The 14,675-nt window shown below is 35.8% G+C and overlaps 2 protein-coding genes across 2 annotated transcripts; both read left to right on the forward strand.

Annotated features, from left to right (window-relative positions):
* The first annotated feature begins 304 nt into the window (after nt 1-304).
* Nucleotides 305-10,620, forward strand: LOC106133745 (proton-coupled amino acid transporter-like protein CG1139). The gene is made up of 10 exons (XM_013333575.2): nt 305-325; nt 3,872-3,975; nt 4,544-4,607; nt 4,963-5,113; nt 7,254-7,460; nt 7,758-8,033; nt 8,675-8,853; nt 9,004-9,148; nt 9,921-10,031; nt 10,459-10,620. Exons 2-10 carry the CDS (start codon nt 3,927-3,929, stop codon nt 10,618-10,620), a joined length of 1,344 nt encoding a protein of 447 aa, XP_013189029.1. The 5' UTR covers nt 305-325; nt 3,872-3,926.
* Nucleotides 10,621-11,820: 1,200 nt separating this feature from the next.
* On the forward strand, nt 11,821-14,033 carry LOC132903971 (uncharacterized). The gene is made up of 5 exons (XM_060953743.1): nt 11,821-11,837; nt 11,933-12,082; nt 13,102-13,185; nt 13,463-13,696; nt 13,886-14,033. Exons 1-5 carry the CDS (start codon nt 11,821-11,823, stop codon nt 14,031-14,033), a joined length of 633 nt encoding a protein of 210 aa, XP_060809726.1.
* Nucleotides 14,034-14,675: the final 642 nt, after the last annotated feature.

Genomic DNA, 14,675 nt, shown 5'->3' on the forward strand with positions numbered 1-14,675 from the left:
TACATAAAATGTAAACATTAACTTTTTCATAAGAACCTTATGCGATTACTTGTTTACAACCTATCTTTAACTCTATCATCTTAATTTTAAGTAATCCAAGCAATAAAAAAAGGAATAAACAATATTTTTAAGCTTCTTGACGACAAACTAATGCCATCTATGGATAACAAGCGAACTTAAATATCATGGCAGAAAAAGCGCGTAGATTTGCTCTAATTCTAGCAACTTCAAGGCACACCCAAGGTGATTGACATAAGTAGGTGTTTTCTGAAAATGCATTATTTATTTCCCAGTTGCGAATCTGGGACAATGCAGGCATCACAATGTAGGTAGATGAAGTCAATGAATTTTTTATTTGCTTTATCGTTCATTCTTATTCGATCAATCCTATTTTCGTTTCAAATAAATTCAATTCTTGATAAAGGACTTGTCAAGGGCATTTGGTTGTGTTGATCATGAACGGGTATCATTTAAGCTATCACCAATTTAATTAGTTTTGTGTTTCTTAAATAATAGGGTTTGTCCTCAACATAGTAGATCTGTCACCAAAATGTAGTCACCAAACAATGCAAAATCAGTTCCACAATAAATCACCTAAAATCCTGAGATATAAGGTCTAGTACCAAATAAATGTTTTTGTATGTATTATAATAGGTGTGTCCTAATAAGTATTTAAAACTAACAAACTAATTTAAAGAGATCACCAATAAATCATATTATGTTAGTAGAAAATTGCATTAAGTTCAAATAAAAAATTAGGGTTGTCATCATCGTTTCAACCAAAAGATTCTGCTACTTAACTAGACTCCCAAGGTTCTAAATTTCCACTGGTAGTATAAATTATATTTTAATAAAATTTTTAGCAGAGTAGTAAATAAAACAATTAAAGTTAAAATAATCAATATTTATTGTTGAAAATAATTACCACTGAACAATCAGCGCTGGTTTAAAATAGCTGGCTTATGGCTAGCAGAATAGTAGATAAAACACTTAATTAAAGTTAAAATAATCAATATTTATTCTTAAAAATAATAACCACTGAACAATCAGCGCTGGTTTAAAATAGCTGGCTTATGGCTAGCGGAATAGTAGATAAAACACTTAATTAAAGTTAAAATAATCAATAGTTAACTACTACCCATCGTTGAGGCCGGATTGGTCAATTTTCAAAATTCATTTTTTCATTAAAATTATAAATTGATGTATTAAATTGGTATCGAATACTATTAATTTAATATCTGAACGAAATAAAATGTTACTACTGTATTGGTGACAAAATATCAAATAAAAAGGAGTCGCAGTCAGGGATCGATAATCGATTTATTTGGTGACAGATCTACCATTCTGAGCACAGAGCTATTATTTAAGTAACAAAACTATTATTATAAGAACGAAGTTTATATTCATGTAATTCAATATAATTTTATTGGTTATCGATCTCTTATTTTACACATATATTAACATTAATTTGATAATTCATACCTGGGAACAATTTTTGTTTATCTGAGAACGAAAATATTTCGTGGCGATAGATCTATTTATTAGGTGATACAACTTGATGACAAATATAAATTTTGGTGATAGAAAATATAGTTCCCATCATGAACCACTTGCTTATGCTTTTCCATTATGGGTCCCACTCCGATAGGTGAGGATGTAACTATGATTTAACCAAAGAAGGAAGAAGAAAGACTTTTTTATTTTTAAAATAGGTTTCAAACACTGTATATCGATAGTCAGTACTTATATAGGTAATGTAATTCAAACTTTACAAATTTGGCTGGCCCCAAGAATCAATGAGGCTTTCCTATTACACACCCGGGACAACGCGCCTCATTTAATGCGTTGTTAAAATAATAAGTTACGTCTATACTAATATTATAAAGCTGAAGAGTTTGTTTGTTTGAACGCGCTTATCTCAGAAAATACTGGTTCGAATTGAAAAATTATTTTTGTGTTGAATAGATCATTTATCGTGGAAGGCTTTAGGCTATAAACATCACGCTGCAACTATTAGGAGCGAAGAAATAATGAAAAATATGAAAAAAACGGGGAAAATTATTTACCCTTGAGGGCTTCAATGATGCCCAAAATAACTATTCCACGCGGATGGAGTCGCGGGCACAGCTAGTCCTAGATAAGAAAATAAAAAACATTTGAACTTACTTTCTGCCTACCTACAAACACTTTTCCTTGGTGTTCCTGTCCTATTGGAGGTAAACAGCATCATGCCGATTTTAATTTTCAACAAATAAACAATAATACATTTTACTAGGTTCAGATTTATTTTATTGTTTATTATTGATTTTGGGTACACCATTGTCTTTAAAAATTATTAATCTGATCTATTACTATCTAAAATCCATAAATCTAATTACCTATTCTGTGTAAAATTATCATACCTTTTAACTTTCCGCTGATATATCTGACACGTTGACCGTCGTATCACAGGATTTACGCTTTGTAGGTACCTACATGCAATACTAGTTTTATAGAAATCTAATAAGAGAAATTCATTATTTATCATGGTAGGCACCTATTTTGGAAAACCCTATAAATAAAAATTGAAAAAAAATCGCTTTTGTTTACCTTCTAAACTTCCGTTAAATATAACATTTCAATTATCAAGTCCATTATTTTAATTTTCTCTACAAATATCACTCAGAAAACACTTTTATGTATGTCTAAGATGTCGATGTCTGCCTATGACGATGTCTGCCTATGACAAGTTTTAATTAATTTATGACTTCAAAAACCTAGACTATCTCTTTGGTAATATCGTAACAATGAGTTTATTTTGAAACCGGCCAAGCGTATTGGTATAAAGGTATCTACATAGTTGTTCTTTTTCATTGGCATTTGTTTCCTCACCACTTTGGAGAGGAGGCTTAGCAATGCCTTTAACATGGATCCTGGATTGGGTGAGTACGGTTTTTACACAAAGCGACACCCATCTAATAGCCGCAACCTTTGCAGAAGAACACACGATCATGGTTACACATCCAGTTACCTGAATGTGAAAATCTCCTCACGATGGTTTTTCTCGACAAAAGAACATGGTTTAGTACCTAATCGAAACTAACATAACTTCGAAAATAGTCATTTGTACAAGGCCGAGGTGGGATTTGAACCTATGCTTTTCTGCGCATCACGAATTTAAACTTTAACCTTTCGACCATCGACGCTCTTGTTTCTATAAAGTTGTTATCAGAATAAAACAATATGAATTTGTTAGTATTCATTAAGTTTATATTTGCTTCAACTCCAAGACCCCTTCAATTATGTTCTTGAGCTTTCAACTATTTCTTCAATACATTTACTTATCTGCATAATTTCATCAAAATCCAACCAGTACATAAAGCAGTGCTGTGGAGAGTGCAACCGAGAACAGAGATTAGAGAATGGCAATAGGTTGCACATTTTCCTAACTTTAACACATCTAAAGAAAGTTGAATATAATTTATTTAGCTGTAACATGTATAAACATACACGTACAAATACTGTAGAGAGCTTAAAAAACTTATCGTGAAAGTCTAACTATATAACTATTATAATTAATTAATTATTGTAATTTCTTGTTAATAGATCTCACTTACCTTATTATATTGTAGGAAGGCACCTTTTCTTAACTTCCTTAAAATATATTTTGAATTATAATTAAATTGATACTCTTAGTTGAAACCTCATAACTCTCTGTCTGCGCTTCAAAACCATTGTCAAACCTTTCTGTAAAGTGTCAGTAATCTACCCAATTCTTCTTCTTCTTTGAAACAGCCTCACTTACAATAGGCTTACAATAATCGTGATATATCCATTTGTAAATATTATATTGTCATTTGCCTTGAATGGCAACTATGTTTTTTACTTTCAGGTGTATTTTATTGAAAGTCTTAGGGTGTGAGTAGTCGGAGCTAACAAGCAGCAAAATGTTCATCTACCAGTTCATGGCTGGGGTCGTGGAGACCATATCCGGGGGTAAGTGTACTTCTTCTTCTTCTTATATATAACTTTTAATGTCAGGATCTAACAACTCTTTTAGGCGCATTGGAAACTCACACTTTTCCTAAAGCTTCTTTTTCCCTGAGTTGTAGACTTATTATAGTCATATTAAGCCTTACAATGTTAATACTCGTTTGTGAATAGTACCGCAATCTACCAGGGCGCTTAACTCTAACGATAGTGTGACAGACAGTGATAGTTAAGGATAACCCCCTGTGATATGAGTGTTGTATCCGCTTACAAATTTGCATCGGCTGCATTACATATCAAAATGGAACGTCCAAGGCAGAAGATCTTCCGGCCTAGGACCTCTTCTGAGAGTACTTGCTCACTATTACCAAATAAACAGTTAGGACCGTCAAGCACTCGCCCAAAACTGTCCCTTAGTTAAAATTAGTGCCTTAAGACATTTTTAGTATTTCAGTTAAACTATGTCCTCATAACAGAAAAATTACAAGAGCCGAAATTGCGACTGTATTCTATCCGTATATGAACACTTTTAGAGTTAGAAATACCAAAGGATAAATTTTTAATGTCTTTACAGAGGATGAGGAGGGAAAAATAGAATTCGACCCGCATAAGCATCGCAAGATAGTACATCCTACCTCGTAAGTATGTTTCATTTCCCACGCGGTTATATAAATATTTCACTCGTCTTGTCACCAAATTTATCAAACATATCAAAATCGGTCCAGTTATTGAGTTTCTCTCTTTAATCTTTGGCTGATCCCAATTGCACCCTCCGCCATTATGCTCTGAAGTACCCCGCTTTTTTTTAATCATTTGTTAATTAAATCTCTTCTTAGTTGAAATAAAGATTAGCAAACTATATCTATCCAATAGTACCTTCTTAACATTAATAAATAGTATAGATAAAATATGAAAAGACAATATATACGAACATTAGGTATCTTTTATTTAGCCTTTAAATCTGTATTTTCTTATTAAATTTTTGTATATCAGATACTCCGACACGATGATCCACTTACTGAAGGGTAGTATCGGCGCCGGCATTCTGGCCATGCCGGAGGCGGTCCGGCGCGTCGGCATTCCGGCCAGCTGCGGCGGCATACTGCTCATCGGCACCTTCGCCACATACTGCATTCAACTACTTGTTAGTTTTAACTTTCTTCTAACTTATTAGTTAATCAGGTGGTGTTTAGAACAACAGCCAAATTTCTACAAGTAAATGGATCAGATCAACTATTCTGTCTGAAAAAGAGACTGAACAAGCTGATCGGTACCTTGGCTACAGACCACTAAACCATCAGTTTGTCAGGCAGCTTTTAAAAAATCGATACCTTGACCAAATACCAATTGCATTATTTGGCCAATTGAATTATTATATCTGCAGTGTAGTTTGTTCCGCCGCGTCTTCTACACATGCACTTTGGAAGCGGTAATAGTTATAATTAGATTTAAGTGATGTGACGTTAATAAGTGATACCTTGTATCCAATTTAAAAAAAAAACTATTCTATTGTATTAAAATATTTTGTTATTATTGGTGGCGTTTTAATCTTTAATCTGCCTGCATTGCAAAAAGGGGGCAGGTTGCAAAAAATATACCAATAGAAATAGAAATTTGTTTTGTTACTGAATAACTAATCACCTTTATTTACTTACTACAAGGGGCCTTTTTTAAAATCATAAATTCCTAAACTAACTTATTTTCATGTTTTTTCCCTCATCGTTCCTTTTTCCGTATTGCATCCTCTACTAATTCTATGTTTTGGGACCAGGGGTCAGCTTTCCTATAAATATATTTTCTTAATAAACTCTCGACTCGGCATTGAAATAGTGCACTAATATTTTAAAATATATTTCAAATAAATGATTTATTATATTATTATGTGAATTATTACCAACATTATTATTTATTGTTTAGTACTCGTAATATAGGTACTAACAGAAAACGGACTTGCGGTCTGTTCAGATGAGAAACAGTAGCCTTTGCGATGACTTTGTATTAGTGTTTGTTATTTCACCTGAAAGAGGTGAAATCAAAATAAATCTCTACCTAATCCTAGGTAGGTCTAATAATTACTGACTTCGTAATTATTAGTTTTGCGCTTCATGTACCTTATACTACTTATATAATCTACTTAGCCTACACTTAGCCTAAACTTAAAACTAATGACAGCCTTCGGTTGTCGAAAGCTTATAACCGGGAACGAAGGACAAACCATACCCAGTTTCATTCCCGTCACTTATTGATCAGCTCCCTCTGGACACAGGCACAGAAACATACTGAAATTCGACTCCAAGTTAATGAAAACGCACCCCAAAGGTAAGCTTCATGAAAGTTGTGACTACACTCCGCCTGCAGCCCACAGATGGCGCCATGGATACTGAAATTATGGAGCACAGTTATACATTTTAATTTTAGTAAATCATGTATACATGCATATATATCACGCGATAAAAAAAAATATTAGATGAAATGCCATTTAAAGGGTTAAAGTAGCAGTTAGAGAGCAGCAAATTATTATTTTTATTCTAAAGTAGTACATAAATAAATTATATTCAACCGGACAATGTACCATTAAGAATATTAATGAAAGAGTTTAAAATAAATTATTTGGAAAATCAGTCAAATTATTTATTTGCAATACTTACTACAGTAAATAATAGTAGAAACTTAAATAGCAAAATTATTAGACTTGATATCAACAATTATTTTATTTGTTTCATAAACGAATTAAATATAGTGACAAAAATTATATTTGAGGAAATTGGTTTGACCAAAAGTAATTTATTTTTTTATATTAAATGATATTGTGACGTCCTGCCGACATGGTCTGCTGCCCTCTGCCCTGCGCTCCTCCGCCCGGGACCCTGTATAAGGGCGCCCGCGTGCCCCGGGTCTATCTATGGTTTGATTATGCGCTCACCAAGTTAAATAGCTCGCTATCCTCAGGTGGCTACTTACTAGATCCCATGTCTTTAGCTAAACTCACGCCAATCTTAAAGATTGTAAAACTAGACCTAATAAAGGTTGTAGTTATTCTATAGATTTTTTCATTATGTCTCATCACTCTTATCTGCGACATTTTACCTAAACGTTACTGTGGCGCCCAACATGGAACGTGAGGAATGATAATCTTAATAATTCGTTCCTTATTTCTTAAAAGTAGTCATTTTTGGCAGGGTTTTTGTATTAACATATTGTATATAAATACCTGTTTTTGGCGAATCCCTACAATAAAAGTTCTAATGCAAGTAAATACTACAACATGTTTATGTTTTTGATAGATCGCAGCGCAGTACCTTCTATGTCAGCGGCAGCGGCGCGGATACATGACGTACCCCCGTTCTATGTTCATAGCCGTGAGCGAAGGTCCACCTTTGATGCGCAAATGTGCCTACTTCTTCTACTACTTTGTCGACACCGTCCTCATCATGTGGCAGCTAGGCATATGCACCATCTACGCCGTATTCGTCGCCGAGAACCTTAAACAGGTCATACTTGATTTCATAAAAAAGATCTGATTCCATATTGCACCCAAGAATTTCGTTATTAGGTTAATTAAAAACGTCATTTCCTGCGGTAGTTATACTCGCACTTAAGATGTAAGGATCTGATAAATATCTTTTTACCTAGATCACTATACAACTCTCTCAATAACTACCAAATACGGAGTAAACTTCACGATTTTGTTGAATACAAATTTTGTTCAATTACAAAATAATAATAAAGAGAAAACTTATTCCGAACAGATTCAGAATCTTACTCAAATCTTGCTTGAATATTTGCAGGTGTTCGACTTCTATGGGGTTACCATCACGCTGCGTCTGCACTTGTGTTACCTTCTCGTCCCGCTGATTATCATCAATCTTGTGAAGGACCTCAAACTGATGACGCCTTTATCCACTATCTCCAACGTAGTGACCATTTTCGCCCTCATTCTGGTTTTCTTCTACCTGGTAGAAGACGATGTAGAAGTTGATAGTTCTATGCTGGAAATCAAGACGGCCCTAGACATTCCTGCCTTCGTGGGTACTACATTGTTTGCGCTGGAGGCCGTCGGAGTGGTACGTTTTCAGCTTTTTATTGCCTGTTTTATCTATTTTTTTTTTCATATCAAATCATATAAAAAAATAGATAAAACAGTAGATATAGTTTTGTCGATAATGTTCATTTGCTCTGATCAGCTGGTAATAAAGAATAGGACTTGATAATAATTTAATTTCGATTAATTTTGGAAAAATATTAAATCGAACCTTATATAGAAACCAAACAATGACACATATTAACCATCTATTTTCTTTCTCAACCAAGTAATTTTTTTTTGACCCTTTAAAAAAATGAGGAAATTTCCTATTCACCTGTGTTTGATACTTGATGATGTAAGCGCTCAATAAATTTCTTTTAAATTGTTTCGATGTTCTTTTTTTCTCGAATACTCTTGTGGTGTGTCTCCCATATTCGTTTTAACGTAAACGAATATGGGACCACCACAAGAGTTTGATGTCCCATCAAGAAAACGAGGGAACTTAAAGGAGAAGTGATTTACTGTATTGATAAACTGTGTAAAACTGTGTAAAACTGTGTAAAAGCTTTTGCAATCCATACTTTAAAAATGTGCACGATTATAAGACGGTTGAAAAAAAATAAATGTAATTATTCCCTTATAGTGTACGTTTCCCTTATAGTGAACTAAATATTTTATCAGGTGTTGGCGCTGGAGTACAACATGGAAAACCCGAAGCAGTTTGTGGGTTTATTCGGACTCTTCAACATCGGCATGGTCATTATCATGGCACTGTACCTGATCGTGGGTCTCTTCGGGTACCTCAAATATGGAGACGACATTCAGGCTTCGATTACTCTTAATCTGCCTCAAGTTGAAAAGTTAGTTATCAGTTGTTTGTTTTTCATGGATTCTCTAACTCACTACTTATCATTATATGTGCAACCCATCATTGTTTCTACATTGGAGCCAGGAACTTTTTCAATCCTATTGAGAGTAACTAATTAATAAATGTCATGTCATTTTCGCAGAAAAGCACAGGCGGCGAAAATTATGATCGCTATTGCAATTTTCCTGTCGTTCCCGTTGCAAAACTTCGTGGCTTATGTTATACTATTTCGAAAAATGAAGAAAAAGCTTTCTAGTGGACCCCATACTTTGAAGACTTTGGACTATGTATGTATTAAATTCCTGTTTTTATATATTTAAAAAAAGAAGAACTTGTATCTACCCGTCCTTACGGAGATTAAAATCGAGGATACAAAGTTTATTGTATGATATTAAGATTTATGTATGTATGTCTAAATCACACATGATTGATTAGCTGTTAACGAAAAATCACTATTAGCATCGTGTAGCCTAATAATTGTTTACTTTTCAATTGTTTTTATTATAAAAATAGTCATTATCCTCCTGGCGTTTGAGATGTCTTCCCTGGAGACAAAACTTTTTAACCCTTAGTTGTCCCGTAACCACAACCAGGAGCGGGGAATTTCAGGTCACGAATCTACCGCCGTCTGCTCAGTTAACAGGGGAACTTTGTCACAGTGGTTAGATGGTTACAAAGTACGGGAATGTATCTTACGGTAAGGAAAAACTCCTCATTGTAAAATTATTGGCTACTAGCGGCCCGCCGGTGAATTTTTATGATTGGTTTACAATTTCCGAAGACCTTAGACCTTACAAACAAACAAAAAACAGTCAAAAAGACAAACTTTAAATTAATTTAAAAGAATTTCGGAATACCCTCTTTTAATCTTTTTGCAATAAGGTAGATACTCTAAGCTTTTAGTCCTCCCTAGACCAAATAAAAGGCACCTACTCCTACATGCCAAATTTCGAGTTTTTTAACCCAGCGATTTGTGCATTATCTGTCAGTTAGTTACACAACAACAGTTACAAAACGGGTTTTATATATAAGTACCTAAAGAATATTATTTTTGTGCAGTTGCTACGGATTGCGCTAGTATTAACTCCGTGGTCGCTGGCTGTTATCGTGCCCTCACTCGGGCCCTTCATTGCATTATTTGGCGCACTGTGCCTGTCACTATTAGCTATGGTATTTATTATTATTAAAACAACCAAATTCTAATCGAGTGATTACAATTACGCTTAATATCCTTCAGTCGCAGCCTACAAAAAGAAATCACATTTTAATGTGAAATTACAAATTCAAAATAATAGGTATACCTTGAAATGATAAGGTACCTAACTACATTATATGAAAAAGGATCGAACATCTATGGCGCATGTGGTGAGAGACGCATGCTCGTGAGTGAGAAAGATCGAGTAACTTTTTAAAGAAACTCTCAGGCATGCACCCTCTTACTTATATTACTGCAGAAATGAAGCAAGCAAATACATAATGACTTCAGTGTTGACATCATGGTTTTGGGGAGCACCCAGAGTCTTCTATGATTATGAAAAAGTATTGTGATTCGTGGGATCTTTTACATTTGGAAATATAAAAATCTCTCACACTACAGGTGTTTCCGGCACTAATGGATCTCTGCGTGTGGTATCCGAAATCATACGGCGTATTGAGATACAAGCTGATTCGGGATCTGATCATCATTGTCCTCGGACTCTTCTGTTGCATATCGGGTTGCTACACCAGTGTACTAGAAATCATACACACTTTCGGATAGCTCAATGACCAGATAATACGGAGACAATACCAGATAACATATAAGACGATACGATAAGACGGAGACTCTCTCTTATCTTTACGTGTTCCGAAGTTGTATTCTCAATACTTGTATACTTGGGGGGTCTTGGGTTCGCTTTCTGATTTATCCCACGTTGGTTGATTTTCGGCATGTTCAGTATTACTACTACACAACCGTACTTCATCATGTGACATTAAGTTGAGCCCGGCTAAAGTTTATTCACTATTTATAAATGGCAACAGTTTTCGAAGTGATACGCTCATGTTACGTCAGATAATTGAAAAGAAAGATGATCCTTAAAAAAATTATACTAATCAAAACTGTATTAAAACTAGTTTTATATGGACACTATGAACAGCTTCCGTAAGCCAGACTTACTATTTTAAATAAACTATAAACTTAGTCATCTAGTAGGCATAGTGAATCGTGTAGAGTCGTTATATTAGAATGTTTTGTTTTTTCACATATTGTATCGGAAATAAATGATGTTATGTACAGTTGTATTTTATTGGTTAACGACTACACCACCAAGACTAGAACTTATGAGATAGTAAGTATAACGGAGTCTTCATCTGTTTTTACGCTATATAACCTTGTAGTATAAGTAGTCACGTTTTTCTTTTACCCTTATAGGGTAAGCAGATCCATCAGGCTCGAAAAGACTGAAGAATTCAACAATAACAATATTTTTCATTCAAAGTAATACTTAATGCATTTAATAACTTTAGGAAAGATTAGCCAAACTTAACAACAGACGAATAAATGAGCCACTCGCACATCTCTATGTTAGATGTGACCAGATCCTAAGGGTTTCGTTGTGTTTAACAGCTAGCTTATCTCTATGCCTGTTGTTCACCAGCCAATATCCAACTGTTTCTCAAGGAATTCATTTGCTAATATAGAGCACAGGATTAGGACTTTCCAACTTACTGTCACGGTACTTACAACTGAAATAAGTGACCACCTGATTTATATGAAAACAATTAGTTATACAAAGTAAGTACTCTGTGACTGAACACTCCTTAGATATAATGGAATATAAAATCCTCCTGACACCTGAGTTTGACATGAAATTCTCAGTCACTTTTAATTCTTAGCTTTTACCTACTCACATATTATGCATCTAAATTATTTTTGAAATCTGGAACTCTTCGTAAAAAATATTTTTAAAGGATCACAATGAGGTCTTGTACCCAGTAAGTAACCTTTGTTCCCTTTTAAATAAATTGTTTTGTTCCGACTTGATTGATCTATTGTAAGGAATATATTTATATAAAAATTTTGCGTCCAGGGGTGGAATTGGCGAATGCTCGACATCGGCCGTGAAGGGATTCCCCGATGCCCTGGGCGCTAGCACGGAGCTGGCAGACGACGACGACTATGACAAATACGTGAGGCATCACGCGCAACATCGGTCGCGGTCTTCGCCTTCACGGTCGCGGTAATTTCTTGTGTAAACACTTATTAAGGAAAGAGAAAACCAAGTCAACGTATAGCCATATCCGCTGATCCAGGATCCAGGTTTCTTATGTGATCTAGGAATACACATACAGAGGGTCTCAAAATTCCCAAGGGAACAGAGTGAACTGGACTTTTCAAACCCTGCTAGAGTACCAGCATTACCTATGTAGGTCCGAAAGAAACCTTGCAAAAGTTGCGTAGGACAGACGGTAGTCGCTTCGAGTGAAAACCTCACTTTCCCAATCCAGGATCATTGTTAAAGCCCCAACTCCAGGATGAAGAAGTACTTCGTGGATTTTAGACTAAAGTAATACTCCGACTTACGCTACCCCGTTTTACGCGAATTCGGCGATACGCGGTTTTTTATTTTGATTGCCGCGGGCATCGGCTCTCTCGCTCCGCCCACTCAGTGTTCAATTTGCGACAGGTTTAAACGTGTTCCGCGTGCAATTGTTTTACGTGTACAGTGCGTTTTACTTATAATCTCTAATTATGTCCAGGAAATGGACCAGGGAGTCATTAAAACATTTAAAACTTACACAAGGCGGTCATTTGCACATCTATATGAAGCTATGAGACAAAATAATGAGCTTTCTGTTAGACCTTTGGAAGCAATTCAATGTTTTAGATGCTGTAAGAATTATTGGACAATCTTGGAATGAGGTTTCACAAAAAACTCTCAAGGGTGTCTGGAAAAAACTGTGTTTTTTTTTTTTTCACCTCTGAAACCCAAGGAGAGACCATTTCAGATCCTGAACAAATTATTGTTTTCTTTACACTCTGGTCCCGATCAAACAAACTTTATATGCAACGTTGAACCCCGACTTACGCGAATTCGACTTACACGGCTACCGCTCGGACCCACCTACCGCATAAGTCCGGGGTATTACTGTACTAGATTTTGGTCATAGGTGGAAAGGCAGTGTCATTTGCCCAGGGATGACGAAGCTGGGGCAAACGCTTAAAGTATGATTACAGTTTTTGACTGCCATGTTTCAGAGCATTAGAACCGCCAGAGTCGCCCCGCCAGCGCAGTCCATCTGTGTCGCCTGACCGCCGCAGACATCCAAATAATTCAGAACGGTTTGTAAACTGACACTCTTTAAATCACGAGCTTGCGTGAAGCTAGAGAAACATAAATGTGGATGTAGCGCACGAAGTATACAGGGCATGTAACAAGTAGGTAATTTCTATAACTAACCCACTATGAACCTACGTGTTATAATCCCTCAGGGTGCTGCATTCAACACTTATTTTCAGGAAGGGGAGAAATAAGGGAAGCAACACAAATTGCCTTTAAACTAATTGAAAATTTTCAATAAGACTTAATATTTTGGCAGTATTTTTTTTATATTAACAGGGCTGTATCTCCATGTTTGTTTCGATCGGCTTACTTCTCCCCACGGCCACCGGCGGCGCCACTTTCTCTGGTGCTGCGCAGACCACTAACGCCTCTCGAGCCCTACACACCCTCACCACGGCCTCAGAAGCCCCAACAAACTACACAAAACCACATATCAAGAATACCTAGATCCCTGGAGTCACACAGAACACCCAAGTCTCTTCGTCGTTCAACTCAACGCAGGCGTGGCAGGTAATCCGATGAAAATTTGGTTTTTCTGCTTTAAATAGGTATGTTTTTTAATTTGGCTATTCATTACCAGGCAGTCATTCAGCTACGCAAGAATTTTATAGGTAAATTAGGTAGTTACTTATTTGTATAATTGTATAATAATTGATTTGTATTGCAACAGCTTGAAATTTAACTATTTCGCGCTTTCAGACGCACCGTTAATCTTATACTACGAGAGTTGATGTCAACGCTGCCGTTGCCAGTTACGACAACCCCCTCCACCGCCTTCAACGCTCCGGTCTCCGCTGCGCAGGCGCATGATGTCCGCGATGTAGCTGTGCAGGCTATCACAACGTAACCGATATTAAAATTAATAAAAATAACTATCTAAGTAGACTCTTGTGGTCAATACCGAAACAAAGTTACTAATTACGTAATTTTATTGAAAATATCCAAGAAAAAAGGAATACGTAAAAACCGTAGCAAAATAAAAATATAGGTCGAGTAAGTTGTTATCAACAAGAAATTCACGATCTTTATATTTCAGGTGTAAAGGAGATCGAAACATGCGTCACTTGATGTGCAAGGGTCTGTATCTCATAAATACTACATGAGACATTCCTCAAATTTTTCATCTTTAATGATAAAAGTTTTGCTATCATCATTCTTGCATTACTCCTGGCTGGCTCACGTAGAGATGACCCAACGTATAGGGCTCTACCACTCTCTATGTTCTAAGGATACATGAATACATAGCAATATTGTTCTAGCCTATGAACATAATCCAAGGAGTGGAAAGCGACAGCCGTAACACTCATGTTACTCTGTTGATCAGGAGAACCAGAGAGTCGGCAAATGTTGATAAGGCATAAAATGAAAACAAAACAATACAACTCCAAATCTCAACTTCATAAGGATAATTTTATACCGACAGACGAAGGCGAAGAATGGGTGGGGGGTGTACGCGCACTCCGCGACTCGCACGTCCGTTTAGTACTAC

The sequence above is a fragment of the Amyelois transitella genome, chromosome Z (genome assembly GCF_032362555.1).
Source record: "Amyelois transitella isolate CPQ chromosome Z, ilAmyTran1.1, whole genome shotgun sequence".
NCBI lineage: Eukaryota > Metazoa > Arthropoda > Insecta > Lepidoptera > Pyralidae > Amyelois > Amyelois transitella.

Excerpts from the sequence above, each read along its gene's own strand:
- LOC106133745 (XM_013333575.2), top strand. The coding sequence starts at position 3,927 with ATGTTCATCTACCAGTTCATGGCTGGGGTCGTGGAGACCATATCCGGG. Across the intron at positions 8,034-8,674 it reads CGCTGGAGGCCGTCGGAGTG|GTGTTGGCGCTGGAGTACAA; the intron begins GTACGTTTTCAG and ends ATATTTTATCAG. Across the intron at positions 10,032-10,458 it reads GCCTGTCACTATTAGCTATG|GTGTTTCCGGCACTAATGGA; the intron begins GTATTTATTATT and ends CTCACACTACAG.
- LOC132903971 (XM_060953743.1), top strand. Across the intron at positions 12,083-13,101 it reads TCTTCGCCTTCACGGTCGCG|AGCATTAGAACCGCCAGAGT; the intron begins GTAATTTCTTGT and ends GCCATGTTTCAG. Across the intron at positions 13,697-13,885 it reads ACTCAACGCAGGCGTGGCAG|ACGCACCGTTAATCTTATAC; the intron begins GTAATCCGATGA and ends TCGCGCTTTCAG.